Consider the following 24,266-nt stretch of genomic DNA (forward strand, 5'->3'; position numbering starts at 1 on the left):
ATTCACCACAATGTAATAAAATGTAAACTTCAGGTTCTCTGTTGCACTATGCACCTTTCAAGGGCTCCCACACTGGAGAGGGCCATGCAGAGCCTTTGCATCACTGTGGGGAGTTCTACTGGACAGTGGTCCCCTAGGTGAAGGGCTAAGGGTTGGGTCACAGGAAGGCATCACCCAAGCTCTCGGTCTCCAGTTCACAGATGAAGGAAGAGAAGAGGGTTCGGAGGTCACACACGTCAGAATCAACACGGCAGGCTCTGAGCCACAGGGGCAGAGATCCTACTCAGGTGGAGCAAGAAGGAAACAAGTGCCACCATCACCCTGTGACCACGTCCACACACGCTGACTCTCTTCATCCAGCAGAAAAGGCATGTTTCCAGGAAACCCAGCACATACACTGTCCAACCTGTAGACAAAAGCTGAGGTGATATTTAGCTAACCCCACAGGGACAGGGACACCCCAGGAAGGCAACACTGGAAAGAAACAAGGGGACCAGATATATTCGTGGCTTCACCTGTGTGTGATTCATGTGTTTTCCCAAGGGAAAAATCAGGCCTAGTCAGGAAACCATGAAGGGTCCAGAACAAAAGAGAATTCAAAAGAGGATGAAGGGACAAATCCTAGCACCTGAGGACCATCTCCAGAGGCCTCCGGAGCAGCTCTGGGGCAAATCACCCTGTGGTGTGGAAAGCACTGACAGATTAGCAAAAGGAAATTGCCAGACTTCACGGATCTGGTAGGCAGACGGCTGGATTATGAGACAGACCTCATTTTAAGCCTAGCGTCCCCAGCCCTCATCCCACAGCGACTTCTATTCATTCCTGTCATTCCTTTACCCAGCAAATACCTGCCGAAGGCTTCCCATAAGCCAGGCGCCATGCTGCTGGGCACAAGGCCTCTTCTCAGACAGGCTCCTGCCTCATCACTGTGTCACCTATGTGACCCGGTGGACCTCGTCATTCACAGGAAAGCTGGGTTCTGTTCAGTTTGGGTTTTTTGGGTAGTACTGGGGCTCAAACCCAGGGTCTCAGGCATGCCAAGCAAGTGCTCTATCACTGAGTCACACTGCAGCCCACCATAAGACATCTTGAAGAAATCTCTTACTATTCTACTATTATTTTTCCCCCCTCGGAGGTGCCAGAGATTCGAACTGTGGCCCTTGTGCATGCTACGCAAGCACTCTCCAGAATGAGCTATTTCTTCAGCTCCTATTCTACTGTTAAGGAAGAATAAAAGTGAATTTTTTGTTTTCTTTTGTTTTTGGTACAAGGGATTGAACCCAAGGTCACTTAACCACTGAGCCACATCCCTGGCTCTTTTTATTTTGAGACAGGGTCTTGCTAAGTTACTGAGGGCCTCATTATATTGCTACGGCTGGTTTAAGCCTGCAATCCTCCTGCCTCAGCCTCCTGAGTCACTGGGATTACAGACATGTACCACGCACTCTGCTGAAGCTGAGTTTTTGTGGACTAACACAAAGATAAGACTAAAACCCTACAAAATGATACATACTGAAAGACCCTGTTTAAGCCAACAAAACCCGGAAGGGAACAAATGTGTACTGTCAGTTTACATGACATGCATGAAGGGGTCTGGCCCAGGTAGTCGCCAACTGTGACCAAGGTGGTTCCCTGTGCGTCGGGGAGCAGGGAGCGCCTCTGCTTGCTGACTTACAATACCCCTGCACTCACTGAGGGTGGAAAACAATTTAAAATACACCTTCTCTCAGTGTCTATGGCTCTCTGTTTGCTTCTTGATCATTCCTTGCGTGGGCTAGAAAAGAAAAGCTGGCTGAAATTACTTCAGAAGGATTTGCTCAAAATCTGGGAGAGAAAAGCCTGACTTGGGGGCATGGGGGGTGGGGGATGGGAAATGGCCTCCCATCTGCAGGGCCATGAGATGGGGCATACGCTTTACACAGGATCCCAGTGGGACAGCACTATGCTACCCGGGCCCCTCTGAAGGAGAGTGTAGGATGATTTATGGGAGAAGAGACGTGAGGCGAGGCCACCATTCAGAGGGTTTGGGGAAAACGCCAATCTACATGAACCCCAAACTACTTCACCTGCCATAACTTCTCCCTGACTAGGCTCCTTTACAATCCAGAATAAACTGAGGAAAGGCCATCTCACCTGTCAGTTCTCATACGGGTAAACAGAGGCCCAGAGGGATGAAGTCCCCTGCCCAAGAGCTCACAGGATATAAAAGGCAGCATGGTCACTCTAGATTCCCCTGGACTCTCAGGTTCCGCCTGCACCCCACACCTGGTCATCCACAGCCACAGGTATACAGGGCCATCCTGCTTCCACGGGACATTAGCTCCTGGACACGGTAGTAGGCACCTTTGGTCTACCTGCAGCACCTCCCGTGGGGACCTACAGCGGCCATGCTACAACCTGTAGCAGGTGTGTATATTTCTTGCCTAGAAAGGGAGGGGCAGACACCATACTGCATGGATTCAATTATCTCCCAATTCCCTCCTGATCCTGGTGGGGCTTTTTGGTCCAAACCTCTCTCACACACACCAATTAGGAACTAGCTCTTCAGAGAGCTGAGCTCTACAATGTGAACTACTTTGGGGGAGATTGTCCTCAGGCCAAACTTCAGGGTCAGGCAGAGAGAGGGCCAGCACTAGAAGCATCCCCCAGACTGGACCAGGGGACCTAGCTCCTCCTCCCAGACCAGGATTCTGGAGAGCCTGGTGGGTATTAGGTCCTTTCTGAAGTCTGACAAGGGGAAACCCCTCCCCCTGCAGGCCTGAACACCAGAGCTGGACTTTGGCAGGACCTTGGCATCCCCTCCGGGGAGCTGAGCTGTCCTCTGGGGACTCTCTAGCTTCCTAAACAGTAGGCGGGATAAGGCATTAGGGTGGGCAAGCCAGGGAGACACTGCCACTTAATCTTCAGCCTCCAAGGCACAGGGCAGTCTGACACAGCAGAGGACATGCCATCCATGAGGGCTGAGCATCAGGGAGGGTTCCTGAGGCAAGGCGGGCAGGCTGGAATCAGGGCCCACCACCACAGCAACCACTCAAGACACCCAGGGACCCTGGTCTCTTGTGTATATGGCCCTACACAATTTAACAATTTATTTTTCTCTTTTAGTACTGGGAATTGAGGCCATGGTAACTCTACCACTAAGCTACATTCCCAGCCCTCTTTTATGTTTTATTTTGAGGCAGGGTCCTGCTAAGTTGCCAAGGCTGACCTCGAACTTTTGATTCTCCTGCCTCAGCCTCCTGAGTCACTGGGGGTTATAGGCATGTGCTACCATATCCCTTTGGTCCTATACACTTTCTTAGGGAGCATAGGGACAGGGTGGTCCTACCTACTTCCTAACCAAGCACAAGTGTGAAAAAGGTCTTTATGCAGGTTACTGTCCAGCCCAGACGCGGCTGGCGTGACAGTCTCTCTACATTGCTAGCTTTAAAAGGCTGAGCAGATTGCTTTGATTGTCTTATTGTATGTTAAAGGACTCTGGCAACATTTATTAAAACTCAGCTTGGCAACTTCACTTCCAGGATTTTCCAACAGAAAAACACAGGTGCACAAAGATGTTCTTGGTAACAGTGTTTATGATCATAGAAAGTACAGACCATTAAGGGGAAGAAGCAGGTTTCAGAATCAAACATCTGGTCCAACCACTCATGTGCAAAAGGGACCATACACAGAGGAAAGTGAGACTAGAAAATATTCAGAAAGATGAGTCAACTCCTGGGAACAGGGAGGAGGGACTTCTTTATCTCCTTGGCTTTACTTTTCCCCATAATAAACACATATCTTCTAATAAAACCAATGTTTTATAAGCAATGGTTCCTTTGGCAAGATGAAAAATTTCTGGTGTGATGGCTAACAATGTAAATGTACTCGATGCTACTGAACTGTGCTCTGAAGTGATTAAATGGTAAGTTTTGTTCTTTGTGTTTTATCATAATTTAAAAAAATAATAATAAAGGCAAAAGCAAAACAATGGCTCCTAGGGTTCTTTGGAGAAAGAGGTGGTTCCAGGACTGGAGCTGGAAAATAAGAGATGAGGCTATAGCATGGTATCATGTCAGGAAGTGAAGACATGCTCAAAAACCAAAATAGAAAGGAGGCAAGACAGAGGACACAGGAACCAGCCTGAAGGAGCAGCTCTCAATGGTCATAGCTGGAACAATCTAAGCAGCACAGTAAATAATGTAACACTGAATTATAACTCAAATCATGAAAGTTTGCTTTGGGAAGGCGGAGTAACACACAGTCAATGGGTGCTTGTCGCTTTTCAAACCCAAGCACACCTGTAGTCCCAGCCACTAAGGAAGCTGGGGCAGGAGGATCACTTGAACCCAGGAGCTGGAGACCAGTCTGGGCAACAGAGTGAGATCCTGCCTCCAAAAAAAAAAAGAAAAAATGCTGCTGGGTGCACCCACCTCAGGCACCCTGAGGCAGATTCTGCAGCCCAGCCCAGGTTCCTCCTGCTGTCCTTGGTACCAGCAGGGGAACGGGGGCAGATAATGGGCCCAGCTCCAGCACTGCACCTGTGGGTAAGCAAGCAATGAAACAGGTGGCCCCTGGGTTTGTAGCTCTAGCAGCTGGGTGGATGATGGTACCACGTATTGAATGGGGAGATGGGGCGAGAAGACAGCATGCACCTGTGTGTAGCAGGGACAAACGGGAGCCTGCTTGAGCACGGTAATTCCTGAGCTGCCTCATGATCTCCAAGTAGAGAGGTCACTGCATAGGGGGAGGTGCTTCTGCTCCAGCTCCTGGGCCCTCCATGCCCACAGAGCCCTCTGTCCAAGGAATATCCTGGTTCTCCACTGCCACCTGGCTTTGGGCTCATTACCTGCCTCACCCCAGGATCCAAATGAGCTAGCAGGAGCTCATCAGCCACCCAACTCCGCTGCATCCCTCATGACTTTGTGATTCAAACATTGCCTGGTCCCGTATCTGCTACCCCCAGGCCTGGATGAAAAGACTCCAGTCCTGGCTGCCACCAAGGAGCTCTCCAAGACAAAGAAGCCCCGGCAGTCAGCCTCCATCGTCCCAGAAATCCTGCATCCTTTCTTAAGGATGGGCATGACAGGGCTGAGTGTCCGGCGCCTTGCAGATCACTGGCGGGAAATCCCACGGGGAGTGAGATCATCTGCCAAAGATGGCTCAGGACAAGAGAGGAGTGCAAAGGCGGAGTGTGGAGCCCAGCATGCTGGGCCTGAACCTCAGGTCTGTCCTGCCATCAGCTCTGTGACAGTCTCCTCAACTGGAAGCACTGATGTGAAGGTGAGGAGAGATTTTTTTCTGTCTCTGAGATTTTGGGGAGGGAGGGAGCTGCGGGACCGGAGGAGCTATTTGGTTCTACATAATCTCCAGGTCCATGGCTTTAAACCTGTGACTCTCATGACAAGTTCTTGCTGTATGGAGAAAACTCTCGGACCGAAAGGTGGGTGGGGAGGTGGATGGGGATGGAGCTCATTACATAAATTGTATGTGTGTGCTTGTGTGTTTGCACATGCGTGCATACAACTGTTGGCGAACGCTCAGGGAACCTCTGTCCCACAAAGCAGTTTCCTTTGACCTTCACATCAGCCCACCCCTTCTGCCTGTTTTTTAAGAACTGGCCCAGGCCACAGACATGAGGGTCACCAGGGCCTAGAATAGTTCCAGTGGTGTGTCAGAGCAGAGCTCCCCTGTGGGGTCCCTACTCGGTCCCTACCCCAAGACAGGAACCTTTTATGCTAGCGTCACTTCCCATCCAAGAATGTCTCCTGGGAAATATTCCTAAGAATTCAAATTGCTTTGAAAATAAAATTAATCACTGTTCTATCTAATAGCCAGCAGCTGGAATTAACCTATACATCATATGCACTCAATAAAACATTAATAAGTAAATGATAAATATAAAGCTGGGAGCAGCAGCATGTGCCTGTAGTCCCAGCTACCTGGGAGGCTGAGGCAGGAGGATCATTTGAGCCCAGGAATGCAAGGCTAGCCTGAGCAACATATCAAGACCCTGCCTTGAAATTAATTAATTTTCTCTGAGTGGTGGGAACATGGAAGTGATTGTTTTTTCTTCTCTTTGTTTTCCAAAGTATTCATCTATATTGAATTTATATTTTTTTTAATACAACAGCAAGAGCCCATCTTTTTTTTTCCCTCTCCCCAGTACTGGGGATTGAATCCAGGGTTGTCCATCACTGAGAGACATCCCCAGCTCTGTTCAAAATTATTTATTTAAAAATTTTTTTAGTTGTTGATGGACTTTTATTTTATTCATTTATTTATATGTGGTGCTGAGAATCAAAATCACAGATGCAAGGCAAGTACTCTACCACCAAGTCACAACCTCAGCCCAAAATTTTTTATTTTTTTGAGACACAGTCTTGCTGAGGCTGGCCTTGACCCTGCAATCCTCCTGCCTCAGCCTCCTAAGTCTCTGGGATTACAGGAATGTGCCACCACTCCCAGTCTGAATGGATCTTTTTAAATTTTAGCATGAAAGTAGTGCATTTACAAGACCTGAGTGGGTAAACCATTCCTGCCAAGTACTGATTTGCTGACGCTCCACAGCGCTGGTGCCCCTGAGGCCTGGCACTGCACGCTCTCCACGTGTACTGGTTGAGCAATAGGTTAGTGGGATGAATGAGAAGACAGAATAAAGGGAGGAAGACACAGCGTAACAGAAGAGTAACTGAACTGAGACTTGTTCCCAAATTCCAAGGCTACCACTTATTAGCTGTGTGATTTTTAAACAAGCTATTTAACCATTCTGTGCTTTAATCCCCTTAAGAATAAAAGAGCAAAAATGATAACTTCCTTATAGGATTTTGTGAGAAGTGATACTATGTTTTCAAATACTAGGTAGCATCTGCTACAAAGCCAAAGCTTCCAGAAAAGCTGGCTGCTGTCACTGTGATAAGCAAAGGCATGACCAGCATGCTCAGGTTGCCCCATTTAGAAGGCAACAGCACCCAGGGTACCTGCTGGAACCACATTTACAGTAGGGCCCAGCTGGTTGCTGCTGGCACCCCCTCCCGCCAGCCCCTCCCCAAGATTTAGCCACTGTGAAGCTCACCCTCGGGGTCTGTGTGGCCTCTCTGCTTGACCCCTCACACCCCGCCCCCTGACCTGCGTCCTGCCCACATACCTGTGCCACCTCCGGCCTCACGTTGAAGGTGTCCAGCCAGTCACTGAAACGCGGGTAGCTGTTGAGCTCGGCCGTCCTGTCGCTGGGGGGCACGCTCAGCTTGCACTGCCGCTGCTTGCAGATGTAGCGCACCAGTTTTGCCTGCGGGAAGTCCAGGAGAGGAAGGGCTGTGTTCACTAGTGGCATGAGCAGCCCAAGAAAGCATGTCTCAGCGGAGCCTCCCACAGACCCCTGCTGCACCCAAGGACAGCCAGCATGGCCCTGTCCTCGGGCCCATGCTCCTCAGTGAGTAAAGAGCAAGAATGGTCAGAACAGTGCCCAGATTAAACAGAAGCAGGCCTTCTAACCTGTGGGACGTAGAGTTGGAAACTGCCAACATGGAAGACAGGGGGGCTCAGGGAAGATTGGCCAGCTTCCAACCAGAAGACCCTCAGCCTAGCTTCAGGCTGCCAGGGGTAGGATCCAGGGCCTTAGTCACACTGGCTCTGTGGTCTTGGACAAGTTACTTAACCTCAGGAAAGCCTCAGTTTCCTCCTCCAGAAAATGGGTGTAATAGAAGCTCCCTGTCAGGGAGGTTAAGAGGAGACAGCACTTTGCTCCCGCCCAGGAGACCTGGGTACCCAAAGTGCCCGCTCCAACTGCTGGATGGGGCGGGGCTGGTAAGAGCCCTGGACTAGGGTTCCCAAGTAGGTATTCAGGGATCCACACCAAAAAAAGCACGCAAATTCCAGACAAGTGGACAGCCTGAGGCCAAGCACTGGCTCCAATTGGGTGTCCCTCTCTGGACCGAGGAAGGTGCAGGGGCAAGACATACAGGGATGGACTATAAACGTGGGGGGACATCCAGCAGGAGACCAGGCAGGCAGACTCCACAGGCGGAAGCGAGCACACCCTCCAAAGAGAACCAGGGGGCCTCCGAGCTTGACCAAGATCAACCCAGAGACAAGCTGAGCTTCTTGAGGTGGTGACAAGACTCTAGTGGCCTGAGTTCCAGGTTTCCCCAAAAGGCAAGCACCACCTTCCAAGTCTGGTTCAGGAATGTGCCACTTGGGAGAGACTCCCAGGTCCCACTGCCCTGGGCAGCAGGCTGTGTCTGGTTAACTCATCCCTTCTCCTCTCATCTGTAAACTTCTCAGTGTACTTCTCTAAAAAGCAAGGACTCTTGTTAACACACATGCTAAAAAGTTAATAATTTTAAATTTCAAATATCTAGGAAGGCACCCAATTCCCAATAAGGACAGAAGTTTGCAGTGAATAATTTTGGGGCCATGAACACCTATGGTGGTCTGGGGAGGCTGTGATTTCTAAGAACAAGGTTGGCTTCCCACTCCCCTGTACAGTACTAGGCATCGAACCCAGGAGTGCTGCACCACTGAGCTACATCCTCAGCCCTTGTAAATTTTATTTTGAGGCAGGATCTTGCTAAATTGCTGAGATTGGCCTCAAATTTAAGATTCTCCTGCCTCAGCTGCCCGGCTTGCTAAGAGAAGGTGTGCTCCATTGCACCTAGTAGAACAATGCTTTTTCTTTTTGGGTGCTGAGGATCGAACCCAGGGCCTTGTGCTTATAAGGCAAGCACTCTACTGACTGAGCTATCTCCCCAGCCCCTGCTTTTTCTTTAAAAAAAAAAATTTAGTTGCATATGGACAAAATTTCTTTACTTAATTTTATGTGGTGCTAAGGCTCGAACACAGTGCCTCACACATGCGAGGCAGGAGCTCTACCACTGAGCTATAGCCCCAGCCCCAGAACAATGCTTTTTAAAGGCACAAAATAAAAGAGGATTACAACAAAAATCATTTAAATTTATTTTTCAAAATATTACATGATATTGTGATGGAATAATAAAAACTTCTTTATTAAAGTATTAAATAATATCTAACAATGAGTTTTATAACTGTAACTAAAGTTGGGGTCAGTATCCCCATCTTTTTCAGATAATTCCACATGGTAATATGATATGAAAATAACTGGGACCCCTCCTGGTGGCTGAGTCACAGGTATTTGCTGATTGTGCCTCGTTGCCTACAACCTGATTTGACAACAGACTAAATTTCAGGTAAGGTTAAGAAAAATAAAGGTGCTGTTTTATTTCTGACCCATGTTCACGGACACCCCTGATTTCTATCCACAGACCTCAGATACAGAACCCCCACGGTTAAAAGGATTGAGTGTGAAATGAGACCTCTAATGACAATAAAAACCAGTTGGCACATCAGCCCTTCTGGAATTTCCCCCAGAATCCAGTTTGGTCACCAATCTAACAACTCTTGGGGTCACTGGCCCCAAATCCTGTAAATCCAGCTACCTTCAGGGTCAGTAGCATGTGGCCAGAAGTAGCATGTAGCATCCGGCCAAAAGGGTCAGTATCATGTGGGAGCCACTGCTAGAGAGGGGACACTCCACTGTACAGTTCTGATGGGTGGCAAGAGCACTGACACAGAGGCAAGGCCAGGGCACTCCAGTACCACCTGCCCCTGTGCTACCCAAGCAGACACTGCTAATCGAACACTGCCTGAGGCTTCCAGAGTTGAGCAGACATCGCTAATCAAACACCCTGCTGAGGTTCACAGCTACCAATGCCACATAAGAAGTGCAATTGCTGTTCTATTAGGAAACCTAAGCCCCTGGGAACATTCTTCAGGATAAATATAATTGACACAAATGTCACTTCAATCGTGAAGTTCTAAGTAGGAGGACTCAGATCCCTCTTTCAGGCTTGGATCCATCCCTCCCAATGTAACCAGAGACAAATTCCAAAATCGGGGCCCCAGCTTCCCTTTCCAGGCTCATCTCCATTCCACCCCACCCTATCCCTGCCCCACCTTCCAGGCACACACTCCCTGCCAGCTGTTCTTCAAATACTTGCCTCATTTCCTATCCTGAGGCCTCTGCTAAAACTGTCCTTTCTGTCCACTGGACCCTCCCTTCACCACTTTCCCAGACCCAATCAGGATTAGAATTTCGTTCCCCTCTTGCAACAGTGGTGGGCCTCACACTCCAGCTGACAGCAGGTTCTCTCAGCAGACCTGAGCTCCCGGGCACAGAACCACACACACCCCTCAATGGAGCACAACCAGGTTCAGATCTGTCATTTATAGGTTGCGCAACCTCAAGAAAGTTCATTCGCTTTTCTGCGTCTCGGTTCACTCGTCTGCAAAACAGGAATGACTAGTTCATGCTGAACTCTAGTATGGAAGCCCCCAAATGACAAGGTTAGGTCCCCCATCATACATCAGAGCGGGGACCATGTCCTCCTCATTCATTTCTGTCCTCATGTGCCTATCACTACACCTGCAGTGACATGTGCTTAGATGTCATGTGCTCATAAGTGGCAGAGGAAGGATATCTGCTTTATCCCCACGTTTCCCACAGCCAGTCTGTCCCTCCACTCCCAACGGCTCTGAAGCCATGACTGCACAGGGCTAGGCCAAGACAGGCTATAAGTCAAACAGCTGTGCAAACTCAAAACCAGTCTTTTCCACATTAACTGAAGAAGATGGGCTCCTGGCAGAATCCATCTGTCACCAGCACAGGGTTTCTTAGGCCATACCTCTGGGAGCGATTAATAACATATCTGTTCTGTACAAGACTCTGGTCATGGCTGGCCAACACAAAGAACAGCCAGTTGGGCTCGGCCAGTGTGTGGCCTCCTCCAGTTCAGTCCCTTCCAACCTACCCATCCCTGGTCAGCCTTGAGACACCCTCTGCCAGACAAGCTCTTCCCAGCGATCCCTCTGCCTGCAATGAGTTTAGTCATCTCTTCCTCCAGGAAGCTTCCAGAGTCTTCCAGACACCAGTCCAAATTATGAATGTCAATTCTAACTTTTTACAGAGGCCCTAGTCTGTATTCCTCGTCACCACTAGAACCCCAAGAACCAGGATAGTGCCTGGCACACTGTTTGCTATTTTTTTTTTAATTTATTTTTATTGTAAACAAACGGGATACATGTTGTTTCTGTTTGTACATTGAGTAACAGCATACCATTTACATATTCATACATTTACATAGGGTAATGATGTTTGATTCATTCTGTTATTTTTTCCTTCCCCCCCACCCCTCCCACCCTTCTTTTCCCTCGATACAGTCCCTCCTTCCTCCATTCTAGCCCCGCTCCCACCCCCCATTATGTGTCATCATCCGCTTATCAGTGAGATCATTCGCCTTTTGGATTTTGGAGATTGGCTTATCTCACTTAGCATGATATTCTCCAATTTCATCCATTTGCCTGCAAAGACCATAATTTTATTATTCTTTATAGCTGAGTAATATTCCATTTTGTGTGTGTGTGTGTGTGTATATATATATATATATACCACAGTTTCTTTATCCATTCATCAACTGAAGGACATCTAGGTTGGTTCCACAGTCTGGCTATTGTGAATTGAGCAGCTATGAACATTGATGTGGCTGTATCTCTGTAGTATGCTGATTTTAAGTCTTTTGAGTATAGGCCGAGGAGTGGGATAGCTGGGTCAAATGGTGGGTCCATTCCAAGTTTTCTAAGGAATCTCCACACTGCTTTCCAGAGTGGCTGCACTAATTTGCAGCCCCACCAGCAATGTATGAGTGTACCTTTTTCCCCACATCCTCTCCAACACCTATTGTTGCTTGTATTCTTGATAATCGCCATTCTAATTGGGGTGAGATGCAATCTTAGTGTAGTTTTGATTTGCATTTCTCTTATTACTAAAGATGGTGAACATTTTTTCATATGTTTGTTGATTGCTTATAGATCTTTTCTGTGAAGCGTCTGTTCATATCCTTAGCCCATTTGTTGATTGGGTTATTTGTTTTCCTCGTGTAGAGTTTTTTGAGTTCTTTATATATTCTGGAAATTAGTGCTCTATCTGAAGTATGAGTGGCAAAGATATTCTCCCACTCTGTAGGCTCTCTCTTCACATTGCTGATAGTTTCCTTTGCTGAGAGAAAGCTATCTAGTTTGAATCTATCCCAGTTGTTGATTCTTGCTTTTATTTCTTGTTCTATGGGAGTCCTATTAAGGAAGTCTGATCCTAAGCCAACAAGGTGAAGATTTGGACCTACTTTTTCTTCTATAAGATGTAAGGTCTTGGGGCTGGGGAGATAGCTCAGTCAGTAGAGTGCTTGCCTTGCAAGCACAAGGCCCTGGGTTCGATCCCCAGCACCCAAAAAAAAAAAAAAAAAAAAAAAAGATGTAAGGTCTCTTGTTTGATTTCAAGGTCCTTGATTCATTGTGAGTTGATTTTTGTGCAGGGTGAGAGATAGGGGTTTAGTTTCATTCTGTTGCATATGGATTTGTTTGCTATTTTATACTGTTTTTATTTTTGGGGGGTCCAGGGATCAAACTCAGGGGTACTCAAACACTGAGTCACATCTCCAGTCCTATTTTGTATTTTATTTAGAGACAGGGTCTCAATGAATTGCTTAGGACCTTGCTAAGTTGCTGAGACTGGCTTTGAACTTGTGATCCTCCTGCCTCAGCCTCCTGAGCCTCAGGGATTACAGGTGTGAGCCACTGTGCCTAGCTATTGTTTGGTATTTTAAACCCTTTGCTGAAAGAGATGGTGAGATGAACACGATGCATGTTGGAGCTTAGAGAGGTTTCAGGTTATCAAAATGATAGCGGGAAAACAAATGCCCATTGGAAAAATGATGGATCAGGAGTCTGAGCATCTCAAACACCATGGCGAGTTCCCCAGAAAAGGAGTGAGCAGTTTGTTGTTCTGATTTGTAGTGCAGGAGATCTGAACCCAGGAAAGTGCTCTACCACTGAGCTACATTCCCAGCCCCACTTCTTGTATTTTAGTTTGAGACAGCATCTCATTAAGTTGTCCAGGCTGGCCTCAAACTTGTGACCCTCCTCAGTCTCCCAGGTTGCTGGGATTATAGGCATGCAACACTGCCCCCGGGGTTGTCCCATGTTTTTTTCTTAAACCGTTAGAGATCCCTACAAGAGCCCAAAGTAGTGACTCCTCACTGCACCCACACAACGCACTCACCTGGCCTGCCAACCCGAGGAACAGGGAAGACTTGAGTGCACTGTGACCCTTTTGCTAGTGGGTCTGAAGTCCAGGCAGCTGCTGCCACCTGCAGACCTGGGTTCTGCGGAGGAGCACAGCTCCCCTCATTCACAAAGAACGGAGGTGCCTGGCACACAGCGGTTGCCATCACAGTTAAACAGAACTGCTCTTTACTTTTCGGAAAGCTGCTGCGCTCACAGATGTACCAAAGGGCTACTTTCCCAGACAAAAGGCAGCAGGGCCTGCCAGTCCAGCCCAAGGGCCTGCCAGGAGACCTGTCATCAGTGGCATTATCTTCTCTGAACTACAAAAACTACGAAATATAAATTTTCCCTAATAGAAAAGCACCTTTGGTTCACTGACGGGACCTGCAGCCAGAGGGGGTCACCAGGACTCAGCGGGAACTGAAGTCTCCTGGCCCCATATGCCCTGTCTGTGGGAGTGCGAGCCTACCCCTCCCTCACCACTCGGCCTGGCTTCGGGAAGATCAGAAGAGCTTCCAGTCAGCCCGCAAGCAGGCGGTGGGCACTGCCAGATGCACCGTACACAGAAAGCAGCCGTGCCCCACTGCTAGACCCAGCTCTGGTCCGGCTTTGACGTTTAGCTCGGCGTCAATCTCACCTACAGAGTGTCAATTCACAGAGAGTGGGGCCAAGTGAGCTGCTACTTACATACGTGCTCCGCTCGAGCAAGAAAAATAAAGGTCCCCAACATCACTCTTGGTTACTTCAGTCACACCCACAAGGCAGCACGGCTCTGAGAGGAAGACCTCCAGCTCTCGACACACAGACCGGCCTCAAAGCCCCTGGTTGGGGAGCACAGGCAAGAGCTGGCAACCTGCCAGCCTCAGTTTTTCCATGTGTGAAACAGGGCTGATCTACCTACAAGGCTGCTGTGACTGCTCACCTGAGAGAACATGGATGTTAAATATTTGGCAAAATGCCTGGGTTGAGGGAGATGCTCACTCGGTGGTGGCTATGGAGGGTGGTGTCCTCATCAAGTTGTCCTCAGGTCCTCTCTTATGACCTCCTGGGCAGGAGGGACTACACGGGTGAAATCAAGCCCAATCTAAGGTGGGGCTAAGGACGCTGAAAGCCAGTGTTGGCCTTCGGGACGATGCTGGTGCAACGTGGGGATCAGGCACGTTCATTTGAAAAGCAGGACCTGGGCTGGTCCAGTCAGCTCCAGGAAACCCGAGCCCTTCTCCTCGGGGCCCTCGCTCTGCCCTCTGCACCACAGGGCATGACCAAGTGGAATGTCACCAGGAGAATGGTGCTTGCCCACAGGAGCATGTGCACCCCTAATCTGGCATCCTCACCAACTTCAAATGTCACCTGCCACCCCAACTGCTCCAAGCATGACCTGGTCACTAGCCTCCCCAATGGCGGCTGCCAGGAGCATCGCTTCAGTGACAGTGAGATCTGTGAGCCATCCCTGAAGAGCGTGGGCCCAGCAGAGCAGATGCTGTGCAGAGCGGACACCAGTCAGGCCTCAGCCAAGCACACGCCACCAGGTGAGAGAAATTTCACAGGGAAAGGAAGCCACTCCTGGAACTGCAGGATCCCCAGGAACATGGAGGTCTTACACATCTGCTCTGCTCAGAGCGCCAGGAGATGGGTCAACACTTCTCCTGAAAAGGCTCTTCCTTTACTTTGGGCCCAAATCTGCCTCCCCATTGCTGGTACCCTGGGTTTCCAGTACCTCACAGGTGATCCTGGGGCCTGGCTGACCTGGGAGGCCAGCTCTGAGGCCACAGAACCACCCACGTCTTGGAGGCTGCCACAGTGGAGCTGGAGTCACAGCAGTGGTCACCCTGCCTCCCAAAGAGAGGCTATGCCCGTTGGAACAGGCATCCCAGCAGAAACCTCTCACAGGCTTCCACGGGGTGGCTGGCTGGTTGGGGATCAGCCCTTGTCACAGACTGGATGAGGGGTGCAGCGATAACAGGCAAGCAAGTCACTCCCGTGCACTGCACCTGGGACAGGCAACCAGGCCATTAGTTAACTGTTACATTCCCCGCAAAGGAGGCAGCAGGTAGGCTGCCAGCAAACCTGTTCCATCCTGGGCACCATCAATTACCAGCTGCATGGCAGAGACCAGTTCAGTTCATCTTGGTCTCCGTGTCTGTGAAGTGGCACCACTGAATTCACTGCAGACTCAATCTACAAAGGCTTGGTTCAGCAACCGGAACACACAAAGTACCCACGAAACAGGACCCATGGCACAAGAATGTCTCAGTGAAGAGGAGCCTCCCGACCTCTGGCAGGGGTCGCCGGGTCACACCTCACCCAGGCTTTCTTGCACCTTTGCAGAAAACACCTCTTTCCAGACAACTGACTTTGCAAACCAAGTCAAGCTCCACCCTGAAATTGCAGGGCCTGGTTTGGGGAGCTCCCTTCCATGGGCAGTCACTCACAAATCCATGATCTGTGCTTGCAACCTTAATGCTGCCTCGGACGGGGGCTGCCGCAGGACCCTATCAGTGGCCCAGGTCTCTGTGTCTCTGGAGCAGGGCAGGAGGTTGATATGTGGTGATGGATATGAAAGATGTTGAAACATAAATGGACAAATGAACCCTAGGCATGGGCTGAGACAGAGGCCAGATTCCCATGTATAGCAGCAGGCTCCCTCCACTATGGAAATCATGTGGATGCTCAATTGTCATTCAGGTAGAATTAATGACCTTCATCAGCTGGATGCAGTGGTGCATGCCTGTAATCCCAGCAGCTCTGGAGGCTGAGGCAGGAGGATCGCAAGTTGAAGGACAGCCTCAGCAAGTTAGCCCTAAGCAACTCAGCAAGACCCTGCCTCAAAATAAAATATAAAAAAGGGCTGGGGATGTGGCTCAGTGGGTAGGTACCCCTGCGTTCAATCCATAGTACCATACATACATACACACATACATACATACGTATATCTCCATCTTACAGTACTGCATCCCCTTCTCTCCCTAGATTCTCAATAATAACTCCAGGAGGTAGGATTGACAGTACCTGTCTGACAGCACAAGGTGACATCCCACTGTTCAGAAAACCTGAGAGCTGGCAATGCCCCTAACAAATGTCATTCCCTTCACAGAGACAGCCCTGGGTAAGAGAAAACATTATCGACTCCTCCCGGTTTTTGTCAAGAACTGTGTACTCAACATTGAGAGAAAAAAGAGGCAACATGGGGTGCCAGGCAGCCCACGGGGCTCTCTCAGGGGCTAAGGAGGCCTGCCAACCCTGCAAGTGGTGATGCCCACCATTCTGAGTCCCGTCTCAGCACCACGACACGTCGCTGCTCATTATTTGGTCACTCAGAAATAGCGAAACCAGGTGTTAAAACCCCCAAGACACAAGGTGCATTTTATTATTCCCCTCTTACAAATGAGGCTACTGAGGCACCAAGAGCTTTATAACTTTTTTGAGTCTTGTGGCTAAAGAAGGGATTTAATTTAAATGCTCCTGTCTCCCTGTGCCACACCATCTCCCAAAATAATGGCCCTGCTACCTGCGGCCCTTAGCTCATCTACGCTGCTCTGACTGGAGCAAGCAGAGGGGCAGCGGGGAAGACCCACCTCTTTTGCCACCCAAAGCCCCCAATCCAGCAACACCCAGACTGTTCCAGTCGGCAAACCCCATGACAAAAGCTGCAGGCTTCACCACGTCCCCTAAATGGGCCTCGTCACACAACAGGCTGATGGCCACTGGTACTAACTTGTAAGAACCCACCTTTGGGCTACACCTGAGCCCCAACTCCAAATGAGCACTACATCCATTAACACCAGCCCCCGCCCTGTCTGGTCCTGTGGCCACCCCTTTCAAGACCCCAGCCTGCTTTGCAGAATGAGATGAAGCCCCTGGTGGCCAGGTCACTCATCCATCCCTTTCTTCTTGGTCTACTCAAGAGCTCCAGCAGGCAGGTACAGCTTTTGGACCAGTTTCAGCTCACTGGCACCCACAGGATCCTGCCTCCTTCCTCCCACGTAAGTGGACACCCACAGTGGTCCTTGGTCCTTGGAGTGCCAAGTCCCCGTCTATAGCATCCCACACCTCTGTTAGTCACCAAAGCTCCAGCCATCCCTGGATGGCCCCTGAAGCCGTGGCCCCTTCGCCTCCACTGGCTGCTCTGCCCAGGTCTCAGGGTTGATGTTCCTTTATGTCTCCCAACTCTGCCCCAAAGCTGGAGGGTGCCTCTGAGGACTGCCTGCCAACCCAGCCAGCTAAGCAGTCTGGCCTGGATGCCATCGCCAACTTGTTGCAAAATGATGTCTGAGAACGTAAGGAGGCCTCTGGAGGTCACAATGCAGCTGACAGCTCCATGGACTGACCACGCACTCGGCTCAGAGGGCACCAGAGGCAGCCCTGGGCTCCGAGCACAACCCTCTAGGGTCCCCAGAGGGGCTGACGCTAGCAGCTCAGAAACAGAGTAAGGGAGGACCACGGAAAGTGGAGCGACCAGAAAGTATAAGCAACCTCAATCCTCAGGCCGGGTGTTTCGCAACAGCCACCCCTCGCCCAGCTCGTCCTGCGCCCGGCTCTTCTGGGGAAGCTGCCAGACGTGTGCATCTGTGCAGAGACAACCTCCCTGCCAAGCCTCCCACCAGCAATCCTGCCTTGACGTCAAACGCAGAGTCGGGGAACTTCAAACACAAACAAACAAGTCTGCCCTAGACCACAAGTGGAGACGTTCCCAAGGAGGCCAGGGGCGAGAGTAGCCGCAGCTGGGAACGTTGGGAACGCAGGGCTTCCCGCCCTGCCCTGGGCTCCACAGGGCTGAGCTCCAGGACCCGACCTCGGGCTGCAGATGGGAGGCTCGGCCCCAAGCTGAATCAAAACCAGGTCACTCTTTGGCCTTGTTGATGGGTGTGAGTGCATGCCAGGGCCAGCGGGGTGGGTTCAGGGGACCTTGCCCTGAAGCGCTGATAAGTTGGCTGGCTCCTCTACGCCAGGAGCACCCTTGTCATTCAGGGAAAGGAGACCCAGTGAGTTAAAAGCACTCACAGTTTCCTAGGAAACTGGGGGCATGAGCTGGGCAGCAGGGAAGACCAAGGACCAGACTTTCCTCAGCGACACCTGCTGCTCCATCTCATGCTCATGGAGGCTGTGAGTCAGAACAGGACTTTGAGGAGGAAGGCATCTGGCCAGGTAAGGTGGCACACATCTGTAATCTCAGTGACTTGGCAGGTTGAGGCAGGAGGATCACAAGTTCAAGGCCAGCCTCAGCAACTTAGCAAGACCTTGTCTCAAAAATAAATAAATACATAAAATTTGAAGGGCTGGGGGTGTAGCTCACTATAATGCTAGTGAGTTCAATTCTCAGAGTGCCTGTGTGCGCACGCGCGTGCGCGCACACACACACACACACACACACACACACTGCATTTGCCTAAATGTCCTAAGACAGCATCTACCTGAAAAGCCAACAACAAGCCAAATAAAAAACTGCTCTGAAACCAGCCAGTGCAGTGATGCATACCTGTAATGCCAGCAGCTCAGGAGGCTGAGGCAGGAGGATCTCAAAGCCAGCCTCAGCAACTTAGCAAGGTCCTAAGCAACTCAGTGAGACCCTGTCTCTAAATATAATACAAAAAGGGCTGGGGCTGGGGCTCAGTGGTCAAGTGCCCCTGAGTTCAATCACTAGTACCCCTCTCCAAAAAACTGCTCTTCATAAAGCAACACTGACCTTGAAAAGACCTTGAAATAATCTATTAACCCTTTCAAGGTTTGCTTCCTGCCTCCATTTAATACGATGAGCCCTCCACCCCTTCTGTGTTCTTAGTGCCAGCAGTCCTTGAGGACCAGGGCGACAAACTGGGCTAAATCATCAGTGGGAAAACAAGACACCTACTTTCCCCCTAACTTCCCTGGGCCTGAAGTGACTGCATAAGGTAAGGGAGAGAAGCAGACCCATCCAGCATCCAGGCACTCAACAGACAACAAATATCCTCCGGAGTGTTGGTCCCATGTAGCATGGTCCTCAAGCCTGAGGGATTCAGGGGTGGGGGCAAAGGCGTGTCCACAGATGCACCGGGCTGAGGAACACGGGAGGCCAAGCAGCAGTCAGCAAGAACACCCACCCCTGCACATCCGTGACTCCCACACTCCAGCGCTCAGTGCTTCTTCTGGGAAACTAAAGGGAAAGTGGTCCAGGTGTGTGCTGCTCACAAACAGATCCTTCATCCACAGAGCCCAGGAGCCAGTTCAGAGGCTCCATGTGGCTGTCTGAAGTTCACCAGGCCTATGGGCACAACTACAGAGCTGGTCTACTCTTGAGCTCCTCAATAACAACAGGTGACCCTGGAGAGTTCCTGACCCTCCACCCTGGGAGGGACCCAGGTATGAAGTACCAAGCAGAGACCTAGAAAGAAGGCAGAGGCCACACCTGAAGGCAAAGATGGACCCTGCCAACTTCCTATCCTCAAGACTCCCTTCCAGGGAGGGATGGAGGAAGACAAGGTGCTTCAAACTCTGACCAATACGCACCTGTTATGAGCAGGAGATTGTGTTGGATGCTAGAGAGAGAAATGGACTTCCTTTCAGGAGACGTGACTGTTTGCTTAGCAACTCAGGTCATCACAGAAGAGGATGAAGGGCTATGCAGGGGGCCAGGGGTCAAGGGCAGATGTGTGCCTGGGACACTAATGCCAGGGCGAACTCCCCTGGAATGCTGATGGGTGCCTCCTTAGTTCCTGCTCATTACTACCTACTGTCCACTCCTGGCTGCTTCCCCATTCACAGAGCCCACCTGTGTTTGGGGCAGTGCCGAGCCAGGGAACCATCACTGCCAACATCGCTCACGCTAACTCAGAGCAGGAATGCCTCCAACTCCAAACTATGCAGAAGAAACACTAAGGCCTGTTTAGGTCACATGTCTATAATTTACAACCAAAGTAATCCTTTCTAATACTTATTAAGCCCACACTATTCCAAACCTCATTCTAAGGCTAATGTTTCTTGTTGGCTTCCAGAAAACCTACAAGAAAACCTACAAGAGGAAAAAAAGGGTATTTCTTCATTTTGAGGGGACCACATGCCCTTCTAAAGCATTCTTCCAAAAGTTCTTCAAAATGTCAAGGAGCAGTTCATTACCTTTATGAAGTTCAATTTATCAATCTTTTTGTTGGTTTTTACTTTGTGCTTTTTATCTCCTAAGAAATCTAAGCCAAGTTCTCATCCACAAAGATGTTCTTCTAAGAAGTTTCATAATTTGATCTCTTTTGTCTAGTCTATAATCTACCTTTGAGTTAATTTTTTTTATTTCAATTCTAATTTTACCACCATTTTTTTTTTTAAATTGGGTATTCCCATGTGCTGGGCTGTGGTATGCATTCCAAGTGTATTATCTAATAACCACATTAATCCTCTGACAGGTACTATTACTAATCTCATTTCACAGATGAGGTAACAGGCTAAGAGCATTACATATACTCAAAAAGTACCCTCACGTACTACAATCCATGTAGAGTACCTTCCGCTCCATTATGTAGGACCTGGAGTACAGCAGGACATTAGCTGGACAGAAGAGGCAGCGAGAGGCAGACTCCTGGTTGTTTTAACCCACCTGATGTGGTCCTACTGCTCGGGAATACCACCCCTCCAGCACACCTGTTCTTAGACTCGGTGACTCGATTTCCAGCAGTGCACACGGTGGGGGTGGCAATGAAGCGGGACGCTCAGGGTCTCGCACATGCTACAGAAAAGGGGTGGGGGAAGAGCCCCTGCTCTTGGCAATGAGCATAAGAGTTGTCCCCCCATGCAGGGGTTGCAGGATCATCTGAGGCTGTGACACAAGTACAGACTGTCATCGTGGTCTGGGGCTATTGGGTTCAACAGGTTCCGCGAGGAGCGTGCGTGCAGAGGGAAGGCATGCCAGCCAAGCGCAGCCTGCCAGCTGCCCCACCAAGGCAACAAGTGCGTAAGTGGGGCCTCATCAGACCTGCCAGACCAGGAGAGTGGGTGCCGCATGGAGGGCACCACCTCGGTGCCATGCAGGTCTGTGTCCACACAGGTCTGTGTCCACACCACGCGATCCCAAAAGACAGCCCAGAGCTCTAGGGTGGAGTGGGTGGAATCCTGAGAAACACTCAGAGAAGAGGTAATCCCTAAACTGAGTTCAAAGGGTTGTGGTGGGGCAGGGGTGGGGCACACAGACAGGAGTAGGGGAGGCGATCAGAGGGGGACAAGGCATGAGCAAGACCAGAGTCAAAAAGGAATTTTCTTCTTAAGGGTGTAGTGTGTAGCTGGAGACTAGAGGGGATGGGGAGTGGAAGGAGAGCAAAGGGGCCCAGGACCAGCTCAAGCAGGTCCCGGAAAGCTGCAGGCAGTTCCAGAAGGTCCCGGAAGGCCACACAATGGCATCTGCACTCAACTGTACAGGCGTGGGGAGGGAAGTGCTAGAAGAAACGTGATCAGATACACATTTTTGAACGATCATCATTCTGGAAACCGTGTGGAGGACAGATTGAAGTGGGCGTGGAGAAATGAGAGACAGGAAAATCAATTAAGAAGCCACCGCAATTCAGCAAATGATGAGAACAAAAGGTAATTTAGTGAGTGGCGGTGTGGGTGGAAAGGAAGGAGCAGATTCGAGAGATGTTTTATTAGAATTTTTACTATGAAGACAAGACTTCCCTTCTTGCTTGTCCAGGGAATTTCTGGCATACCAATCCCCTGGAATGCAGGAAACTGAAGCACTGAGTTTCTCCAGCAAATGAGCCAACCCCGCAGAGCTGGGTTTGTGGCTTGATTTACTAGGACTTGGCACTTTGTGGAGAGGAAGCCTCAGCAGTCGGTCTGGTCTGGCCTGGCAGGGCGCAGCCTACGGCCAGCAGGCAGCCCAGGTGGCCTCCCTCCACTGCTAAGCACTGCACCTGCCCCACCTCCCAGCTGGAGGGGACCCTGAACTTCTAAAGAGCAAAAGACACCACTCCAGCAGGCCACCTTCTACTCTTCCCTGCAGCCCCAGAGCAGGGTCAGACAGGGGCTGGAGACAGCTCACCTGCCAGAGCGGTCAGACTCAGGGCCTTCTCCAGGCAGTCTGCCCTGCGGATGCTATCCACCCCTCTCAAACCTGTAAGAGAGGGAGAGGAAGGGGGCAGGGAGACAGACAGACAGACACTGATCCATCCATCTCCCCCTATCAATTAGAGAGATCACAGGCATCAGAGTCAGACAGACCCAAGTTCAAATGTCACCCTCAACTCCTACTTTAGGCACAGGGGGTCAACGACAGAATGTATCCAAGCCACATTCAGTAAGCAAGGGGAAAGGACTGGCCTCAAAAGACGCAGAGCAGACAAAATGATACAATGCACGTCTGGCAGCTTGCGAGCTGTAGGCAGCCAGCAAATAGTCATTTGCATTTTCCTTCTCTGCAGTCTTAATCATGGAAGGTCATGCCTTTGACGTTGACCAGGTAGCAGGGAAGACTTCAAAGGGTGCCCAGTTGAATGAAGGATGTCAATATATCAGTCTGCTGCTGTGTCTGCAGGCTCCACAGGACAGGCAGAACAACCAGCAATGGAAACAAATGCCCTGCACAAGAGGGCAGAGGGCACCCTGTTTACAATCCACAGTTCACCTAAGGCCTAAGTACCACCCTTGACACTGAACTCCCACGCTGCATTCTGAATAAGACCAAAGAAACCCAAGCAACCCACCAGTGACAGGACTGTCCATTCTTGCTGTGAAGCACACCAACACAACGGCTATGCTTACGGATACTTGGACATAGCACTTCACCCTGGGTCACAGCACTTTACGGCTTAAGGAGCATTTCAGAGACATTTCATTTGATCCTCACCCCAAATGTGTTAGGACTTACTCCATCTTCGTCTTATTTATCTGTTTTTGGTACTGGGGACTGAGCCCAGGGGTGCTTTACCAATAAGTCACATCCTCAGCCCTTTTTATTTTTTGAGACAGAGTCTCACTAAGTTGCTGAGTCTGGCCTCAAGCTTGTGATCCTCCTGCCACAGCCTCCCGAGTTGCTGGGATTACAGGTATGTGGCACTGTGCTGGGCCATTTTACATGGATGAAAACCAAGGCTCAGAGGTGGCGTGGCCAAAGCCATGTAACACAGAACAGCATCACATCCACAATGCACTCCTCCCCCAAAGGAAGGCATGATTTCAAGTCCACAGATTGAACACTGAGTTCCACGCAGGGTCACTGTAGGAAGGAAGGCGGGGTCTTTTGACGAGGATATCTGCCTCTCTTCAGAAGGAGTCCGCAAAGGCCATTCAACTAGCCACAGCCTCCTCTGTTATAAAATCTTCAAAGCTCTCCTCCTGTGAGACCATTTTATCTGGGTAATAGGGGATGTGGGGTTTAGGAGATTTTTATAAACAAAGAAATCAGTCCTCAACCCCAGGAATGAAATTGCAGCAAGACTGAGCTGGTCCGGGGGCTGGGAGAGGCAAAGAACCCCAGGTGCCCTCTCCAACAAACAGCAGCTGAAGGCCTACAGCACAGCTTCCCAAGAACCGCACACCCTGGCTGACAGCTGTACCTGCCTCCTGTCACCAACATAATCACTGGGGGAATGAGAAAGTGCCCTGATAACAGAATGTTACTGCTGGGCAATCCCAGGAGCGCAGTCGGAGGCCTATGAAGGATGGACAGTCAAGTGCTTGGTCAAGAGTCCAGCAGACCCAGGCACTTCCCAGCTCTGTCACTGACAAGCTGCCTTGACTCAAGCTACTCAACCCCTCTATGCCTCAGTTTCCTCAGTTTCCCTCTATTCCTCAGTTTCTATAAAACAGAGGAAGCAGGAGACAGTAAGTGCTTACTAGCACTCTGCGGGGTAGACAGTCAGCATTCACCGTCAGCCACCTCTACTGTGAAAATTCCAACCTCTACATATCTTTGAAGGCAGTTGGAATCTGACTTATTTTTAAGATTCTTAAACATGTTCCTGGATGAGCACATTTACACGGCAAATTCCAAGCTACCCTCACACATTCCTTACAGGGGCAAATGCAGATGAGGCGGGGTGTGGCTGGAATGTGCTCACCCCAGGATGGTTTTCCTGGACCTCACTTGATTCTCAAGAGGCCAAGAGCAGGTCAACAGCCACAGCAGACCACGTGACACGAAGCCCTGAGAGTGACCTGTGCAGAAGAGCCAGGCAAACCAGAACAGCTACCAAGGC

General features: G+C 50.1%; 1 protein-coding gene across 6 annotated transcripts in view; it reads right to left on the reverse strand.

Moving 5' to 3' along the window:
* Ksr1 (kinase suppressor of ras 1) overlaps positions 1–24,266 on the reverse strand; it is a 145,904-nt gene that overhangs the window by 57,279 nt on the left and 64,359 nt on the right. For 5 of the 6 annotated variants that reach the window (XM_047543352.1, XM_047543353.1, XM_047543356.1 and 2 more), the window contains exon 2: positions 7,127–7,267. In XM_047543352.1, the coding sequence (XP_047399308.1) occupies positions 7,127–7,267 (141 nt within the window). Of the gene's footprint in view, positions 1–7,126; positions 7,268–22,111; positions 22,166–24,266 lie in introns of those variants that run through there. The other variant, XM_047543360.1, reaches the window with a different exon arrangement.

The sequence above is a fragment of the Sciurus carolinensis genome, chromosome 3 (assembly GCF_902686445.1).
Source record: "Sciurus carolinensis chromosome 3, mSciCar1.2, whole genome shotgun sequence".
In the NCBI taxonomy this organism is placed as follows: Eukaryota; Metazoa; Chordata; class Mammalia; order Rodentia; family Sciuridae; genus Sciurus; species Sciurus carolinensis.